This window comes from Gallinula chloropus, assembly GCF_964237585.1.
Source record: "Gallinula chloropus genome assembly, chromosome: 6".
Taxonomy (NCBI): domain Eukaryota; kingdom Metazoa; phylum Chordata; class Aves; order Gruiformes; family Rallidae; genus Gallinula; species Gallinula chloropus.
The window spans coordinates 6,504,264-6,524,157 of record NC_140091.1 but is presented as its reverse complement, the minus strand read 5'-3'; the positions used below and the strand labels follow the sequence as shown (position 1 = coordinate 6,524,157).

General features: G+C 38.5%; 1 protein-coding gene across 1 annotated transcript in view; it reads right to left on the bottom strand.

Moving 5' to 3' along the window:
* The window catches only part of TUT4 (terminal uridylyl transferase 4), a 48,409-nt gene that overhangs the window by 3,918 nt on the left and 24,597 nt on the right, over nucleotides 1-19,894 (bottom strand). Inside the window, exons 12-28 of the mRNA XM_084266323.1 lie at nucleotides 19,643-19,817; nucleotides 17,256-17,998; nucleotides 16,618-16,768; nucleotides 15,956-16,042; nucleotides 13,954-14,057; nucleotides 13,522-13,579; nucleotides 13,314-13,417; nucleotides 12,571-12,660; nucleotides 10,639-10,752; nucleotides 9,466-9,543; nucleotides 8,917-9,094; nucleotides 8,524-8,571; nucleotides 8,344-8,426; nucleotides 6,260-6,375; nucleotides 4,414-4,574; nucleotides 3,317-3,414; nucleotides 279-804 (exon numbers count right to left, since the gene is read on the bottom strand). Coding sequence (XP_084122449.1) covers nucleotides 279-804; nucleotides 3,317-3,414; nucleotides 4,414-4,574; nucleotides 6,260-6,375; nucleotides 8,344-8,426; nucleotides 8,524-8,571; nucleotides 8,917-9,094; nucleotides 9,466-9,543; nucleotides 10,639-10,752; nucleotides 12,571-12,660; nucleotides 13,314-13,417; nucleotides 13,522-13,579; nucleotides 13,954-14,057; nucleotides 15,956-16,042; nucleotides 16,618-16,768; nucleotides 17,256-17,998; nucleotides 19,643-19,817 — 2,914 coding nt within the window. The remainder of the gene's footprint in view (nucleotides 1-278; nucleotides 805-3,316; nucleotides 3,415-4,413; nucleotides 4,575-6,259; nucleotides 6,376-8,343; nucleotides 8,427-8,523; nucleotides 8,572-8,916; nucleotides 9,095-9,465; nucleotides 9,544-10,638; nucleotides 10,753-12,570; nucleotides 12,661-13,313; nucleotides 13,418-13,521; nucleotides 13,580-13,953; nucleotides 14,058-15,955; nucleotides 16,043-16,617; nucleotides 16,769-17,255; nucleotides 17,999-19,642; nucleotides 19,818-19,894) is intronic.

Genomic DNA, 19,894 nt, shown 5'->3' with positions numbered 1-19,894 from the left:
TGCTTTAGACTCAGTTATTAGAACATTTCTCAGTTGAATGCATGATTTCTCATGTGTTACACAGCCCTTAATGGCAGACAGGACCATTGCCTAAGAGTGAGAGTGATCCAACTTGCCTGATTTTCTTCCTATGAAAATAATGTCATTACCTTCCCCTTCTTAAGTTTCTTAAGCATCATAGCTTTAATATAGAACAAGTTGAAAGAGTTAACTGTTTCTGTAACACTCAACATTTGTACACAAAGTGCGAGAGGTTTGATACAACAGAGAAGAGTTACCTGAATTCCCCACAGTGCCATTGTTCACCAGTGAGTTTGGAGTCACGGGGTTGTGCCAGTGTCCCTCATGAGAAGTGCTGGGGATTCCCATGGGCCTGGCAGCAGGCTGTGCAAAGATGATACTGGGATCATTCAAGCTTACACTGCTCTGGTTATTTGTGGTGGTGCTGCTGCCAGATCTCATAGAAAATGGAACATTTGTAGAATGAGGAGGGTTACCCGGTGCAGAGTGAATAACGGGGCCATGAATAGGCCAAGAAGTGTTGGGAAGCTGAATTTGGTGGTGATGGTGCATCTGAAGTAGTCCCAGGTTATGCAAGGTGGAATACTGACCTGGGGGAGATTGGGGAAAGTTAAACAAAGGCAGCTGGACCTGATGGGGTGGCTGAGCACCCTGCTGTGGTTGCGGAACGTGCTTAGACTGGGATATTGGTTGTGGCTGAGTCTGGTTAATGGAGGCTGGCTGAGAGGAATTCTGTGTAAACTGCTGAGGTTGTGGAGAGTAAGATGACTGATGCGAATCAGACTGGAGGGAAAAAAAAGTATGTATTTGTGATTAGTTCACTAGCTATTTAATGATGTTTTTCTTTAATAAGCACCCACTGAATTAGACAATTTATACAAGAGGCAAAGCACTTCCCAACAACACCCCAAATACTGCACCCAAGTTCCTGCTGGTTAATGTAAGTGCAGTCAGACTGACACCAATTTTCACCATTGGATAATTTAGCCTGTTAACGTGGCACATCCCACCATCAGAAACATCATTCTGAGCAAACATTACCCCAACCATGTCACTGGGCTCCTCACACACCTGATTCTGGTTTTTTCTCCCTGTCTTCCTCACTCTACTTATTTACAGCCCAGAATCTAATTAACTAATTACACCTTACTTCTAAAAAGAGTGGTTGTTACTACAGACACTTTAGTAATCCCAAGGTAAAGCTCCTAATATTTCTTTAATTTTTATTTAATCTGTTAAACAAGGAATTGAAATTCCAAAACTCCATTTCAATCTGCATATTCTGCTGTCAGTCCATGACTAAAGGCACAGAAATAGCAATTACAGCATTTGCAGAGCTCTTAGCAAGCTTTCCCTTTCACCACCAACAGGAACTGGCATGAGGATTCCTCTGTTTGGTATTGCAACTAAACAGAGAAATAATTCAAGAACTGGAGTGGCTGGGAAAAAAATGTTCCAAAATTTGTTACTTATGTCTGGATTAACCTAATCTGGTTTTAAGCACTAAGATGGCAATAACACAAAATAGGTTCCCCCAAACAGGAACTCAAATAACAGCCAGCTACCTAAACCAGAGATGATTACCCGAATCTCAGACCTCGATCTCTCCCTGGAGTTGCTTGTGTCCCTCCAAGTAACTCAGCTGCTGCCAAACATCTGAAGTTAAAGGTCTCTGCAGCTTGTCATTTCCCATGACTGCTAAGCTGTCTGTTTAAACTGGCAGTCTCTTTTCTTCAATAGCCAGAGGTCTGCGGGACTTCCCCATGCCAGCCTCTCAGAGCATTCCTTATAGCAAGATGATTTATGTCTCTGCCTGGGCAAAAAGCTTAAGCCCAGAAGCCATGATGGCTCCACTGCTATTCCAGCTGTTCCTGTTTGAGTGCCTCCTATGCCTTTCTATCAAGCCAGGAAGAGAAGGTAAAACCCAGGATTTGAAAGACAACTAGCTTAACAGTTTGTTAAAAACACAGAGCACATGCACTGACTACAGCCTTCCTGTGAGCACTGAACTGCCACAAGCAGGCACCACACATGCCAGCAGCAGGAGAGGAGAAATGTTAAGCTCCAGCCTCTTGGTCTGCTTCCACACTCCAGCCTTCCCTTTTCTCTCCCTCTTGCTCCACTAACATTCTCCTTTCCTGTTCTCCTCAAACAATCCCTGGACAGCACATACTCATTAAGAAATCCCAGCGAAATGACAACCATGCAACACACACACAGAGCCTGTGACATCCAGGTGACAGAAGACTCTGCACATACAGGAGGTGCAAGGTGCATGATGTGCATGACTGTGCATGCACCCACACATCCAGCTTCAACTTCCAGAGCAGAAATAGAAGGGTACTAAAAAGGTACTCCTGTGTCATGTGACAGCATGGTGACAGTTCAGCCCTTCACTTGGATTAGGGCTGTGGAAATCCCTCCTTAAAAGAATACTATTATAGTAACACTCATGTCAAAGTCTCTTTTGCTGGAGCAAACATTCCAACAAATACTCAGTGATCAGGTTGGAGATACTCTGTATCTAAAGCAATAAACTGAGCAAAGAGCATTAGTGATCAGCAGCCCTGATTACTATGTTTGCTTACTTGGCAGCACATGTTTCTCAGACTAATAATTTAAAATTAATGAATTTCTGCTGTACTCTGTACCTCATAAACCATTAAATGCCAACAGCTGAATATGCTCAAACACCCTCTGCTATCCATCTCCACTTAGTAGGTTAAACTACATTTTATCTACTTCTATAGACACTTTACACATTCTAAGAAAGAACTACCAAAAAAATTCCCCACTGTTCTGTTTGCACTTCTGGTGTGGTCTGGCCACCTTCTACCCTGTATATCACATCTGAATTGCAGCATGATTCACCTGTGCACCCTGCCAGGTCATGACAGTTCCTTAAGACAGTTCTCTTGAACCACAGAGAGTCCTGACAGTCAAAAACCCAAGTCTCCAGCATGTTAATCATAAGCTATACTTTACTTCCTCTAGTAATTCCAGTATGTTGCAAGTATAACTAAGCACAAGACTTCAAAAGGGATCCTAGCTTAAATCTCAGACAATGAAGCCATCCTTTCAGAACTGCAAGCTCTCTCATGTGAAATTTGACTATGTAGGTTCCATACTGAAAGACACTATATTATAAATCAAAGTTTCACTAACTGGCAGTGGTAAACACTGTCACTATAAAGCCCAGAATCTGTGGAGAAAGAACTGCAAATGCTAGCATGGCCCAGGGTTGCTGATTTGCTACAGCTTGCCTACTTCAATGCCATAACTAATTAGAACTTACGCATTCTGATGACTGTCTAGTGCGCAAGGGTCGTTCCACTTGCTGCTGACCCACAGCCACTAGTTGTGAATTTACCATGCTTCGGACCAACTGGGTGCCTAGTCAAGGAACAAAGATGTTAATAAAACCCACAAGGTTATGGATGAGAGAGAAATGAACACAGAACTGGGAGTCAGCGATGCTTTAATTCTCATGGACACAGGGTAGGTAAATCACTTCAACCTCTCATCCCCTTGAAGCAGAAAGCTTTCCCTCTGCTGGCAACACCAACATTAATACGTAGAGCAGCTAAATCAAAACCTACTTCTAGTAACACAAATTCCAGCATGAACAAAGCTGGGTTTGCTAACAGGTGGGAGTGCTACTCTGCACAGGTTTCCATGCTATTGCTGTAATCAGTGGGACTTTAAATAGCAATTGCAACAGTAGGAACTTTTGGGCAAAGAAATACAAAACAAAAACAACAACAAAAAACAAACAAACAAAAAAAAAGAGGGGGAGGAAGGGGTACCAGGATACAAGAAAGCAGCAAGGTTCTCTCTGAATCAGTTTATCTTTGCTTTCCCTACTTTTTCAAGTAATGCAGGTGCACCTAAGGGCCTAATTGGAATGGGTTTGCAAATAGACTTGTCTCTAATTACTAACAGTAATTTGAGAGCTGGATGTAGTTTCTTAATGCATCTGTTTGCTTTTGGAAGTATTACTCTGGTCCACTGATTTCTGGTGAAAATACATTTACTTACCTCTCACAGATGATGGAGGGTTAGCTAACATTTGGAAGAGGAAATGCACTAAATTATTACTATTATTACTACTCCTAGATGTACCCATTGTGAGTGGAAGACAAACAACACAATACCCTTAAGTACACTATACTTACTGCTGAGTACATTTTTACCACCCATGCAAAGACTGTACTTCAGGAGGCATTACTCCCTTAAGTAAAGCACCACTTAGACTAAAAGCTGCATTTGCAATAACTGAACTCAGTAGCTGCAGAATGTTTTTTTAGGATAATTATCAGGCCTGTAGAGAAACCTAGGGAGAAGGGATCTCAGAACTTTCAAATTATAAAAGCAACACACAAACCAACTTACCTGGCACACTATTGTTTCTCTGTCGGGTTTGTTTGAATTCAGGACAATCTCTTCTAACATGACCCACATCCCCACAAATGAAACATCTTTTCTCTCTTGTTTCTCTATCATCTTCTTTCACTTCTTTTTCATCATCTTTCTCATTCTCCTTTTTCTTTAACCTGAATAATTACTTTCATTAGCAGCATCACAAAAACACAAACACACACACACAGAAGTCTCTGTAGAGCTGTTAGATTGGTATGTTCAAAGGAAAGAGTTACATAACCACAGCTGTCCCAGAATACAAATATCTTAGGAATCCTAGAAAAACACTTCCAGAATCTGGGCTGCTTAACAATTTCTACAAGCTTAATGGACTTAGAAGCTCCCCAGAATTGTCCAGAAGTTCTCTGACTGTATTAGCACAGAACTACTCTTGCAGTGAAGTGGGCTCAGCCTGCCAGTTAGTTTGAGAGTCCTTCTATGCAATAATCCCCCTGAGCCAAAATACACAGAAAGCAAGTTCCCCACAGAAAGTTGTAAGCCACAGACACAGCCTCTCTCTGCCTGGAAATGGTGTATTTCTCTATAAGGGAATATTAGCATCCTGGGCTTTGACAGGAGGCTACAGAAAGCACTGAGGCTCTTTCAAACACTCAGCACTAATAAAGCAAATGGGAGAAGAACCAGTGATCAGGAACAAAGACAAGTAATAAGGGTAATTTTCCACACAGTATCTGCAGGATTATTAAAACTTATTTTGAGAGCTGTATACAGAATTTGAGAGAGACTCTGTGTGGCTGTGCTGTAGCAGCAGTCTGTCTGAAGAGCAGATCACAACTTTTCCTGATGCAGACATAGGCAAAGAGGTGATGCAATTCAAGGTGCTAGTAACTGGATGAGCATGTTAAGGGAGCTGCTGAAAGAAACAGTTAAACTGAGACCTAAGGGTTCCAGTTCAGCTTCATGGATCTTGAACTTGCTGACTGAACAAAAGGCTGTAATTAAGGACTTAGTAGCAGGAAAAGGCAAGAATCTTTTGAAGAATTATGAACCACACAATTGAACATAAGAGGTAAATGAAAAAGCCTAGACTTTAATCTGCATTCTAAGGCCTTCAACAGGTTTTAGGAGTCATAAAACAACCTACACTAAATACATCTTAAAAATTCAAAGACATAAAAATGTGAGAGTGCATTCTCTTGTCAATTCCTGCTAAACTATGTGGAGACCCTGACCTGTGTGTAGTAGGGACCATTTCTGCAGGAGTACTGGATCCAAAACTCTAAAGTGCAATTACAGTAGAAGATCACTAAGAGACTGCACTAGTACAATGCTACAGAAATGCACCTTATCTATGCACATTTCAACTACCCCTAGATTTTAATAAATTAAATTTTACCTGCCTTGCAGAGGTATGTTACCAGATCTAGAGAACAACTCAAATTCAACACTGTCTTCCAAACATGATCACTGCAGGAAATCCATTTTAATACATTACAAATCGTGCAGTCAGGTAATACAGTCCCTATCTGAATGTTTACACTATAAAAAAAGATAAATTAGTGATCTAAATTTCATGATAAGAAGTAGTTACAGACAGATCATGAAGCAAAAGTGTTAACATATTAGAGATTGCCAACTTTACCCTGTGTGTGCTCACATAAGCACTCTAAGATCTAAAGAGATGGCCAGAAATAGTCCAAGAAAATCAAATCCAGGTTGGAATGGTTGAGGATCAGATAATGGAGCTTTGATTTTCTCTGCGATTCAGCATATTCTTCATTTCTATTAAAATTTCAAATATCAAAGTCTCTCCTGATTTAATCTCAAAGATTTTATGTTAGCTTTGTAGATTACTTACCTCCTCCTCTTTGGACAGTCTTTCATGTAGTGACCAATTTTTCCACAGACACGACAACATCTGTCATTGGGTGCCAATTCCCCATCTGTCAGCACTTTTGAGTCAAAGAAGTATTCCTATCAAAACACATCAGAGAGACAATACACAAACCATTACAGAATCAGAATATCCTGAGTTGGAAGGGACCCATCAGGATCCTTGAGTCCAATTTACATTCACTTACAAGACTGAGAAATGAAAGCAAAACGGGCAGGTTTCATCTCTTGCTGTTTCCTAAGTTTTACTACTTCTTAGATTTTCCCCTAGAAAATGGCAGCTTTTTCAGAGATGGGGAGCAGTTTGGGCTAAAAAGGAGCATTTTGTCATAGAACCAGAGGCTGAATTTGCAGAGCCAGGGTCCAGACTGCTGCTTACCTTCTGCTTTCCCAAAGGCTCTTCAGAGGGCAATTTTTGGCATATGATCTATTTTGGTATCTGAGTCACTGCTCGTGTGCTTTCTGAAGCAGTCCCTTCCCAAATGACATCATTATATCCCTCAGACAGAAGAAAGTTCAGGTGGGGAAATGGATAGAGCATCTGCAGTCTGAGCTGTATCACTCCCCCTCCCCTGGAATTCCTTCGACAGCTGATGTGCACCAGCACACAGGCCACAGTTTACAGCCCCTGAGCAGTATAAACATTGTGAAAGTACTTATCTTGCCTAAGAGACTTAAATAGAGGTACTAATAGAAATGTCCTAACTGCAGCTTTGCATCTGCAGTCTTAGATTTAGGTAATTTACTGAACCTTCCTGTTACAATTTCCTCTCTGAACCACTAAGCTACAATATAAGGCACTAGTTTAGGAAGAGCAGCAAGGACCCTGCCTTTGTTGGGTACTTTGGAGAAATAAAATGCTATGTAAATACTATTTGCATTATTCCCTTCACATTAGAGAATTATTTGCATACTAAGGCTGCTTTCTGTCCTGCCATTTATCCTTATGTAAAATGTTCAGTGCAATCCTGAGTCCAAAGGAAGCAAACACACACACAAATACACAGTATAGAGAGTACGCTTTCCAGAAGTGTTATAGCATGGTGTTGAACATGTACTCAATCAATTAAAAGCCAAAACTAATTAGCAATAATACTTATTACATATGCTCACATACTTGTCAGTTCTAGAGACCTACATCCATGCTATAACTCATTATTATTTGTTTCACAGTAGTGCTCAAAAGTCCCAAGAAAAGTAGGTCCTGTTTTATTTAGCACAGCACAAAACCAGAACACTCAGTGCAAAGAACATTTAATATAAGCTCAGAAAAACCATAAAGGAACATATGAAAAAGAGAAGACAGGGAAGGATATGGGGAAACAACAACTTTCAAAAGACTTTCAAAATCTCTTAGAAACACCAACCCTGCTAAAATCCATTGGGAGAACAGTCCCAGTCTTGTAAAATGTCTAGAGAACACCTTTCTAAGTAGATATGGATATCAATTCCAGCTGATATATTTGCTCATGAAAAGAAAAAAAAAGTTCTCTGTTGCACTTCAATGACTGGACCCAGAGAGCACTGAGGAATACTTTCTCTAACATGATTCTGTATGGAAACATTCCTAACCCTGACTCACTATGAAAATTTTGAATGTCAACCCATTACCAAAAAAATCCCAAAAATGTTGATCCTTGTCCTTTTCCTTCCTTAAGCAGCAATCCTTGCTTTCCCTACTCACTGGAAAAAGTAGAATGTAACATCTCATGAGCGTGTTTTGCTTTAGCTATATTAACAGCTAGTCAAGATCCTGAAATGTTTCTGGGGTTTATATCTGATTTTACACTTTTCTGCAATACTCACATGTCCCACAAATAAGTTTTATAAAAAAGCAAAACCAAAACAAGCTTACTTTCCCCCAAACTGCCAAAAATACCCATCATCCAACCAATCTGCAGGTGCCCCAATACTAAGCTGTACATTTTATGCAGATGATGCATAAATATCATCTTGTATACCTATTTGATAGAGAAGAGATTTGCTCTGGATGCACCAATTCAGTGGACAAAGAAGAGTAGAAACATATTGAAAACTCTGAAAACTTACAGCTTCTCTTCCAACAGTGGGGTAGAACGGGGTACCAAATAATTTTCTCCCGTTGATAAATGCCTTCATTATGAAATTGGTCACTGTTGAAGACAGAAAAAGTTATTGGAAGACAATAGAAAAGGCACAATGCTTTCAAAAATCATGAACATTAATTATTACTAGACATTAATAGCTTACTTTTCCTAGAGACTCCAGCACCGAGGTTATGATTCAAGTCAAAAGGATCTGTGTAAATAAGGGGGAACAAGAAATCAGAGTTGGCAAAACATGCTGCAACAAAAGTTTTTATTTTAAAAGAGAGGATTCCATTTTAAACACACTCACAGAGTAGGTGACAGCAAAGCAATATTGAATGTTTTAAAAACACATAACCAACCATAATAAAGCTTATACTAAAAGTTAGAGGAGTCGAATCTCATTTCATAAGCTGCAGGATTTGCAAACAATGCCTTTTTTAAACACTGATGATCATTTCCTCTCAAAGATCCATTGGACAAGGAGAAAAGATCCTCAAGAAACAGTGTTCATCACTCCCTCAATCAATGGAACCAAACCTCAGCAGGTAAGTACCTTCGATGGCGATACACTTGGATGTCCATTGTTTCTCAAATGTAGTTAGCAGCTTCTTCTGCCGGATGCTGATCACATACTCCTTGAAGTCAAATTCTTCAGTGTAGAATCGAAGCAACCCTAGCCAGAGCTCTCCAAGTGATTCAGTGTTCTTCCCAAGAGAAGGCAGACGCTTCTTCTGCATGCAATTGAATACACATTTATACAGGTACAGTTGCTGAAGGACTTCTCCTGAACTACCTCCTGAGTTTGTCTACCGTGAGACTTTTCACTTGGTTAAAGTAAGGTTTAATCAATATAGTTAACACTACTTCAAGCCTGGTCTGTTTATTAAGAGTAAAAAGTATTTTTTCTGCTTCATGGTACTCAAATAAGCCAAGAAAAAAGCAGCCACAATTCAGCAAAACAGGACTCATTTGGGAAGTTATAATAATATAGATATGGAAGTTAAAACTACTCCTTTATATATTACACTGTTAGAAAGATATTACTTTCCCATAAAAAAACAAGCTTTAAATTTTAGTGACTCTTCTGGAATTAGAATATTACCAATTCTTCCATGTCATCAAAGAAAAAAGCATTCCATCCATCCACCATTCTTTGTGGAATCTGTTTTCCATCAAATATCTGCCAAAATAGAGAGGGACACAATTACCACTCTAATTGCAAGTCACTATAAAGATCTGCACTTTTGCTGGTAAGAAATATTGCATGCATACAAATAAAATTAACAATTACTACTTCGATAAGCAGAATTTCCCCTTAGTAAAGAGTCTGAATGCCTTTTTGCATCATTGCTATGTCTATCTCAAATTATTTAGATATTTTATTTGTACTTGCTCTTTGCAACTAAGAAAACATGACTGAATTACCTCATCAAGATTCCAACATCCCTTTTGCCCACAGAATCTCTAAGGAGACTTTATATGACTCCTATTACAACTTGACTTTAGCAAAGCCAAGGGGAAATTCCACTGTTATTTAAATACACTCTCAGCATAGCAATAAAATAACAACCCCCAACCACTACTTAAGTATCAGCAAGAAAGTCTAAGTCTCAACTGCAGTGCTCAAGCCAATTTTCCTCTTGCATGCAGACAATCAAAAAGTCAGAAAGGGATAATTTTCTGAAGTGCTTGGGGGTTCCAGAGTGTATCCAGGAAGAGGCAGATAGCTGACTAATTACATTGACCCCACTAATACAATGAAGGTACAGAATGTTATTTTCTTAATAAAGTTTGCTGGCACATGTAAAATACTATCTTTAAAATTGTACCAAAGCCCTAGTTCTTTTTTTCCCCCCTCATATAATTATAAACTAAACTTGTTCTCTTACAGATAAGGAGTTGAGCAATAAATATTACATCTGACAATAACTGATGGGAGAGCTGGACTCAGATCTCAAGAGCATCTGGCGGAGTCTCATAATTACAATTCCCTTCTCTCCATACCACCTGCCAATTTTTTTCTATCCTGTTCAGCATAAAAATATCATCATAAAACCAAAATCCCAAAGTAAATATAACAGCAGAACTTAGGACCAACAGATTCCCAATCTTGTTGTAATTTTTGGTAAATTTTACCAACTCAAACCAAGGAGGAGTTAGAAACCTGCTATTGCGTATTTTATTCCACCCTTTGATCTTAAAAGCCCAGACTTAACAGATTTGGCTTGAAGAAACAGTGCATCTGTTTTCATAGTCTCTTTCTCTGAAAGCCTACCTCCTGAAGAACTGGAATAACTGGTGGATTTCTCTGTTGCAGAAAGTACAAAACCATAAGAATATAGGCATACGAAGACAGACTACCACGAGATGCATCACCAATGTCACAGCGCTGAAAAAAAGCATTTTAAACAAAATACTGAGTTTACATTTTATTATTGGAGACTACAACTCTATCAAAGAGCAAACAGAAACCCCACCAGTAACAGAAAATACAGTTATCTCATCACTAAAAATTGTTTTATGAAGCTTGAAAAATAAATGTCCTGAAAGCCAAGTGCCATCTGGCAAACCCAAACATAATTTTTGCCTAACATAAAACCAGAAAAGCTTCTCAGAGCCAAAATACAATCTTTTGTGCAGTTTATAATATGCCAAATTGAAAAAAAAAAAAACCAACCAAATCAGAACTCCCAAAACAGAAAACACAACATACCTCCACATCTGATGTCCAGGTTTCAATACTGCAGAATTTAATTTTCCTGAATTCACGTTACTAGATCTGGTTTTGCTTTGGTGTGTGCCCCACCCCCCTTGTTTTTTTTTTTTTACAAAACAATTAATAGGCAAGTATTTCCATGTCATATTGGCAACTCAGGCAATACCTAGCATTTTGCTAGCAAACATACACATTCCTAATTAACCATGGTCCAGTCTGCTCAACAAAGCATAAAACAAACATCCATCAATTACCTTACCATGCTTGAAAATATTATTACAGTATAACCTTCCTACAGCACCTGCTTCTAAGCCACCCTTTGCTTCAAGCATGTATCATTACAAACATCATGTTTTTAACCTCCTAGGTCAGCAGAAAGCAGGGATTCACAGATTACTTTCACATTAGCAGCAGCAGTGACAGCTGTTCCTGATTTTTCTGCCAATGCAAACAGAGGACGAATTTTGCTGAAACACAGAGTATTTGTGTAGCTATGAAGTCACCTCCATAAACATACATTCAAGAGTGTGTATCTCCCAATTTGGAAGCTTGGTCTTTACAGTAAGATTTCAGAATGTATACAGTAGTACACAATACTACCAAAAAAAAAAAAAATATATATATAAGAGTCATTATTACCAACACAAAGCATTTTTAATGTGGACACAGAAGGGACATGGCAGTTTTCTGCATTACTGTGACCAAGGAAAAAAGTCATCACTAGCCTTGCTGACAGTTTAATCAACATGTCCACTCCATTCTGGATCAAAGTTGTTTTATTCATCTTGATGCATTTCATTACACTAACATCTGGTAGCACGATACACTCTCTATAACCTATTTACTTGCTTGTGTTTCACTAAGCTTTCTTTGGATGTCTTTGGGGAGCATAATTAATAGTGCAGCATGCATAAAACCACGTTTCATTTTTCCAGGGATGTATAATGCAACACTCTTAGAATAACGTAAGAAAAAAAAAAGATGCAGGAGATTTGGTATTTGATATTTCCAAACTCTTAAAGTGTATATCATAGGCACATCAAGTAGAGACTTTGACATTCATTCATCCCCCCATCCCTACTCCTGATTTTCATAGGAAGTAAAACAAGGCAGGCTGTAAGAAAGCTGCAGTAATCACTGGACTGGTCCTTGATATGGCAACTGGGGAAGCCCATGCACAGCCACATGTTCCTGTATTTTAGAGTTATGATTTTGTCTGGGTTTGTTTGGGGGTTTGGTTTCTTTCGTTTTGGGTGGGGGTTTTTTTCCATTGTAGCTGGTTTGAAATGGAAAGATTTCCTTTCATCAGCCTCCTCTTAGACTTTCAGTAGACAGCAGAAGATACAAGGACTTGATTCTAATGCACACAATCAAATGGAGCATAGTCAGCTTAAGAAAGTACACTTCATCATAGTAGCATTCTACTGTATACTCAGTGGCTGTATTAGAAAACACTCTATTATATAATTAAGTACCTCCTTTTTATATTACCTTTGCAAAAACTTTCATTGTATAGCCCAGATACTGCACTCTAGGATCAATAGCTGCATATGTGGCCAGCATTCTTGTGTTATGTTGTGCCTGGAGGAAAAAAAAACAAACCCAAAACCAAAAATCAAACAGCTGTTTCAATGTAATTTATGGTTTATTACAGTACAGTCTATAGTTCAAGTACAAGTGATGCATAATACAACTGGAGGGCAACACCCCTCCACAGTACTCTGTAAAATTCACGCAATGTTTCCAGCACAAACACAACTGAAAGGTGTAACTGGGACAGTATTAATGCTGTAACAACTACAAGAACCTTGAAAAACATCAGCAAAGGAGTCTGTAAGATGACTCAGTGTGGCACAAATTTCACAAACTGCATCTTCCTCAGAGGTAAAATGAAAGCCCATTACCTCAGAAATCGTGCAGTTCCATTGTATTAGATATAAGATGGGATGAGATGTACTATTCAACATGGCAGAAAGGCCATGGCAAATGTGTTATTAACAGCTTTTCAGAAGCATCCACAAAAATGCTTTGTGTGCTGTGAAACTCCTCTGCCACCAGATTATACAGTTACTTGAGTTGGGCTGAGGCTGTGGGCACTGGATTTAAATAATGTAGAAGAAACCCTCAAACACACAAAGCATTTTAATTCTGGTTTCAAAATTATTATTGAATTATTATTTGAGTTACAATTAAGCATTCTTTGAACCCATAGCCAAACACAACCAGGTACTTACCAGCGTATTGTATAAACTGATATCTCCTTCTAAGCCGCTCCGTCTGTGTTCAAATTTTACTATAGGCACTTTGGCTGTTGTTATAGGCAAGATGTTTCTCAAACCTGGGGAAGCAATACTTCATAAAAGTACAGGTACATAAAACCTTTCCATTAACTACATAGAGAGTAAATGTAAATACTACACAAACATACTTTAAAACACCTACCTGGATGCTTCTTCAGAACTTTTGCCAAACCTTCTATTATTTCTTTACAGTTTAATTTCTAGGAAAAACAAATATCACAATTTCAGACATTAAAGCATGGATCCTATCCCAATAGGCACATTTACTAACAGACATATATTTCATAGAGGAAAAGTCTACCTAGAACAACAAGTAAGCCATGTGCCAGGACACGAATTTATATAAACCAATGACTCATATTCTCTGTGTGGACTTTTACAGTACACCAAATATGTGTCTAGAGGGTATTAAAATAGGTCTGTATCTTCCTCCAGTTGTGCAAGGTGCAACAAGCCAATGGGCTGCTAGCAAAATCCTGCCTTTTCTGCCTGCAGAAATCTTAACTGCATTAAAAAAATCCTAAAGGACTTTTTAATTTAAAATAGTAGCTTTTATCAGTTTCAAAACCCTTACCTCTGCATTTTCATGGCCTTCCAATGTCATGCAGATATCTAGATCACTGTCCCGAAATCCAAACCCATTCTTTGAAGATCCAAACAAGCAAAGTCTGGCTTTATCTGATAAAAAAGTAGACCAAAAAACAAGTTCTTTTACAAAGTCCTTACTATGGAATATTGCTTAACTGAGATGTGTAGGTGCCATAAAAAAGAAAAAAAAATTAAGAGAGAGCTTACAATGTTATTTCTAAAACTCCACCTTTGATAAAGCAGGAAACAGGTTACTTAAACTACTCACAGAAATTAAGGGAGGATAAAGCCCGTGCAACTTTTATGAGTGAGGTGTGTTACAGAGTTATCACCATTAAACAGCATCTCTATACGTGGTGCAATGTTTTGTGGTACGTGACTGTATTTTCCTGTTTTAAATAAATCAAAATAATGTGCAAAGCCAGTCACCACTGCAGCTTTACCCTACAAATAAGGCAGTCTTATTCTTAATGCTGTCCAAGCCATATTTCTGATTCCACTTGTATTTTATCTAGGTTGCATATTTTCCTGTGACTAGGCCAATTTGGGTAATCAGTAATTTTCTGTAACCCTAACACACTGTTCAAGAAGATACAAGGAAAAAGATTAATATACTTTATGGAATATTCATTCCCAATTATTTTGGTTACACTTTTGTTTGAAACAAAGTATTATAATGTATTTTCATTCTTGTAAAGGAAAGTAAAATTATGCAACTGAGTGGAAGCCAATTCCTTCCTACTTGAAGATAATACATTTATCTGTTCAAGTGAAATCAATACTAGGATAACATATATATATATATATAGAGAGAGAGAGAGAGAGCAAGCAAGAGAGCACTTATTCACAGCTTTTTCCTAGCCTTTAGCAGAATGGGAAATCTTAAGTCTTTCAAAGTTCTCTAACAGGATGGATGTGCAGTTCACAGTTCCTTGACTGTGGGCCAGCTACAGCAGAATGGACAGCCTTCTGTGTAGTCACACATGGGAATTGAGGAGACCTGGGTTTGGCACCTCTCTCCAGCACTGTTTTACAACACCTCCAAATAAATACTTTGCATCTCTGTGCCTTGACTTAAATCATTGTAGTAGGATACTTCTGCATCATTTATAAAAAGGATGTGAAGATGATGTGCACCCTTGGGCCCTCACTACAAGAAAGACATCGAGGCTGTGGAGTGTCCCCAGAGAGAAGGGCAATGAAGCTGGTGAAGGGGCTGGAACACAAGTCTTAGGAGGAGCAGCTGAGGGAACTGGGACTTTTTAGTCCAGGGAAGAGGAGGCTCAGGAGAGACCTTACTGTTCTCTACATCTGCCTGAAATAAAGTTGTGGTGAGCTAGTGGTCAGCCTCTTCTTGCAGATGACTCAAGAGGACAAGAAGGAATGGCTGCAAGTTGCACCAGGGGAGGTTCAGGTTAGAAATGAGGAGAAATTTCTTCTCAGAAAGAGTGGCTGGACATTGGAACATGCTACCCAAGGAAGTGGTAGAGTCATCATCCTTCAGGGTGTTTAAGGAAAGGTTGGATGAGGTATTTAGGGACATAGTTTAGTAAGTAATATAGGTAGTACAGGGATGGTTGGACTAGATGATTTTGGAGATCTTTTCCAATCTTAATGATTCTATGACTCTAAGATTTCCAAAAGACTTAACAGGTGACTAGACAACAACAGTACACTGCCCATGACCCAGATAACAGCAAACCCAAATGGCCTGGGGCTGTTCAAACTTTTCATTCTGACTGCAATATCCCTGAATCTGTGTTCATGCTCTTGCAGCTCTTCCTCCACTCTAAGGAATGCATTTTGTTTCCATGGAATAGCACTGAGGGGTTGCTCAGTCAGAAAAATAGCTTTACATGCAGAAGGAAAAGAAATGCCACTGCTTTAACCAAGGAAAATGAACAATAATGAGGCAAATCCCATTTTGATGTTCTGGACAACACAAATGAAGAAAACACTGTCAAGAATCACTACCTACTGTTACATACCATTGTACTCCTTTCGAATAAACCTTTCCAAACTTGCCAGAATTTGTTCTCGGTTTTGCTGCTCAGATAAAGGAGGGGATAATTCATCTAAGTAAAAAAAAAAAAGTTAAAACACAGTTGGGACATTTGGCTACCTCAAAAAAATCTTTTTCAGCCAATTAAAAGCCCCAGGTACTTTCTTTTTTTTTGTTACATTTACTTTCCTTGAGTATGTATTTTTCTTTTTGGATTGTATCACTAGAGGTAGGATTTTACTTAAGGCATACGATTTTCCTGCAATTCTTCAAACACAGAGCAGTTTGAGAAACTGGCATCCAGCCAAGGTTAATCCACCACAGCACCCAGAAAGATTTTTTCCCAGAAGAAGCCATAGAATTTGACAACCACAAAGCCTCAGAGCCTAATTTGTGGAGACACTAGTACCTCTTTACAAACGCAGTGAGAAATCCTGTACAGTACTAGTTTCTCAAATCTGTTACAAGATTTTGATACCCTGACTATGGATTATATGAAAATAAAAATACTGATCAGTCTGTAACCTTGGGTACGTGGAAGAACTTCTTCCCACTGAATTGACTGGAGTAAGTTAACCCTATAGATTTCGTTTTTTCCAGATAACAGATCACACTTTGCAATGGAGTACAAACACTTTTCCAACTTACCAAAACATCTTTTACACACTATATCAAGTATTTCTCGAAACCTGTCCGTCATCGGTGGTAGTGGTTTTAGATCGATTTTCTTGAAATCCTCTGGGCAGTCATTTTTGGAATGTCCATCCCGTTTGCAGATGCTGCAAACTATAGTTGGTGGCTTTTGAGGGAAGGGGGAAGCACATAAATAGTTTTACTTTGAATGTAGTCGAACACCTGCAACATTTCCATGTAAGTCATGCAACCACCAAGAACATTAAACATCTGAACAGCAATGGTCTCGACTAAGACCAGACGAACAAGTCTTTACAGGCTGCATTTAGTTCTCACAGTGCATAAGAGGAACTGGAAATGCTGCAAGTAGGAGAGAAAGGGGAGGGAACCCATCAAACAGCTAGAAAAATAAACCCAGGATTTTTTTATTTTGGTAAAAATTGGAAAGCTTTACACAAGATGGGGCCAAGAGACCATCTAGTCTAAATGGCATACACCTGGTGGCTTACACTCAGAAAAGGTTAGAGCTACCATTCACAACAGACTGAAACAACCACTGAGAGAATCTTGCCAACCATCCATCCTTAGTCTTAGTGATTTAAAAGCAATAGCTCACTGACACACTACCAGCACCGCTTAAATACAGAGCTTACCTTTCCTGAAGTCAGAATAAACTTATCAAACACATAATGCATTTCTTCTGTAGAGAGTCTGCCTTCATCTTTGAGATCGTGATCTTCCACTGTTGCTCTGCAGTTGGGCGAGGTAGCTGGTGTGCCAGTGCACTTATTCTTCTGAGAAGACTCTGTTACCAAACTCTGCCTACTTTCAGCATCGGAAAATTCGTTACTAGAATTTGTGTCATAGGGCTGATGGTCACTGCAGTTACAATGGTGGCTTAGCTCACCTTCAGTTACACAAACTGAAATTTCTAAGTCATCCCTATCTTTCAGTGATTTTTGCTTTAATTCACAGCATTCAGTAGAAATTAGGGATAAAGCTTCTTCTTTGTCTTCATCATAACTGGAGTCCAATGTTGAAAGTAGTAAAGAGTCCACGTTCTTGGAAGTACATCTTTTGGCTACAGCTTCTACCACTTCATTACATTCAAGTTCATTCTCTGGTATGTTACATCCACTTCCTATATTTTGTTTATCTACAACTTTTTCCCCTTGTGAAAGGCAACAGTTGGCTACAGGATCTTCAGATCTCATGGATTTCTTACTATTCATTTTCCCTTTTTCCTTTTTCTTGGTATCTGGCTTGGATTTAATCCCATCTTTACTTTGTGGACAGGCAAAATATTTATACGCTGTCCTAAATCGCTCCAGGATGTACTCAAATACCATCTGGCTATTTAGACTTCGTGCAACATTCCTCTTTAGTGCAAAAGGATCTAGGAAGAAAAAAAAACCCCACCAACATTAGCAATCTTTAATGTCTACAATTCACTAAAGAAACTGAAACATCCAAGTTCTGATATGGCAGTTAAAAAGAGATTCTTTCAATATAATCCAGAATTGTATTTGGATATACTTAGGGAACATGGGGCCCACAAGGCTTTTTTGGACTTCTTCCATACAAAACACAACAGATGTGTGGCCATGAACAGTTGACTATCACAAACCAATCTAAATAGTGTTACTTAAAAAGAAAATCAAAGGCCTGTTGTATCATTATAGTCCATTTCTACACTACAGATGAAAATAAACATACAAGGGCAAAATAAATGTAGGTAGACCTGCCTGATTTTTTTTTCCATTCACTGAAGAAGGATTTGTGTTTCCCTTAAGAAATTAATTTCTCTAAGAGTAACATTAAGGTTGTAAGGGATTACATGAACCAACCTCACCAGATTTCATTCTTAGTCCTTCCTAGTGATTTCTAGATCAAACATGTTTTCCAAGTAAAAAGAGCACTTGCATAGTTGCTATAAGTTTGCCTGGGAAAACAGTATCAAACTGAGAATCTGTTACTTCATAATTTCAGTTACAAACTTAACATTTAAAAAAAAGCAAAAATTAAAATCAAAAACCATAAAAACAACACAAAAAGACGAACAGTAGCAGGTATCAAAACCAGTATGCAAACTGTTTTTTGAAATTATTTCCTGTTTCTTCTTACAGGTTTTAGTTTCCCACATGTTGAACAAACACCAGCTTTAAAACTCTCTAGCTACAAGTGATTGAAGAATTAGGAGATGAAATTAAAGCCACAGGAGTGATCAAGACCCACTACTCAACATGGCCTCAAGAATTCATTGCTTGTTGCTTTTTACTCTTCCTGCTTGCTCTTTTGTACCCAACTCATCACTCAACATACCTTTAGTAATGCATTCTCTGTCTTTGAGTCTCTGACCCATTTCTCCTTGTCCTCTCCATCATCTCATGTGTGTTACGAAAAAGCTACTTCTTCAACATCTCTAAAAATTCTCCAAAATTTACTATTTATGCTTCTATTAAAAATATGACCTTAAGTGGCTTCTTAACCTTCCTTGAATACTCAATTTCTCTAATCTTAAGGTCAATTCAGAAAGCCATGCACTGCTCTGTGACTTTCTCTCCTAGGTATTGTTTACATATTTTTCTCATTTGAGGAACTGAAATAAAGATGATTTCCAGTTATGAAGAAGCATTTTCTTTCTTTCTCTTCCCTAGACATATAACTCAGGCTGCAAAATATATTGTAGTTTTTGGAAACAAAGCTAAAGGTCCTGAAAATTCCTAATATCAAAATTATTAAAAATGAGTAATAGCTTATAAAAAGAATGAAAGAGATAGAAACAGAATGGTAAGAAAGTGAGACAAATTTAGACCTTGTACCTCAAGGATCAGAGTTGCTAAAAGTAGTACTAAACAGAAAATCTGTCTTTATACAGACTAAGTAGCTGACATAATACACAAAAAATAATAATTCACGTTTTCCTCCAATTATTGATTTAGTTTATTGTCCATACCTCTGGTGACAGACCTGTAAGTATTAGGCAAATGAAGATAATAATGCAGGATGACTACAGAACTAAAAAAGGGCATTGTCCTACCTTCAATGGCTATTCGCCTTTTAGGCCAGTTTTTATTCTCTCTGGTTAAGAGCTCTTGTACCCGTATGCTGATGACATATTCCTCCAAAGCAAATTCCAGTGTGTAAAACTTCAACAGTTCTAACCACAGTTGCCCCAGTGAAACTTGGTGGGGGGTTTGGAATGCTAAGAGAGACTGAAACACATGGACAAAAATGCTCAACTGCAGTAAGAAATGAAAATTCCCATTTTTTTTTCCTGGTTCCATCCAAA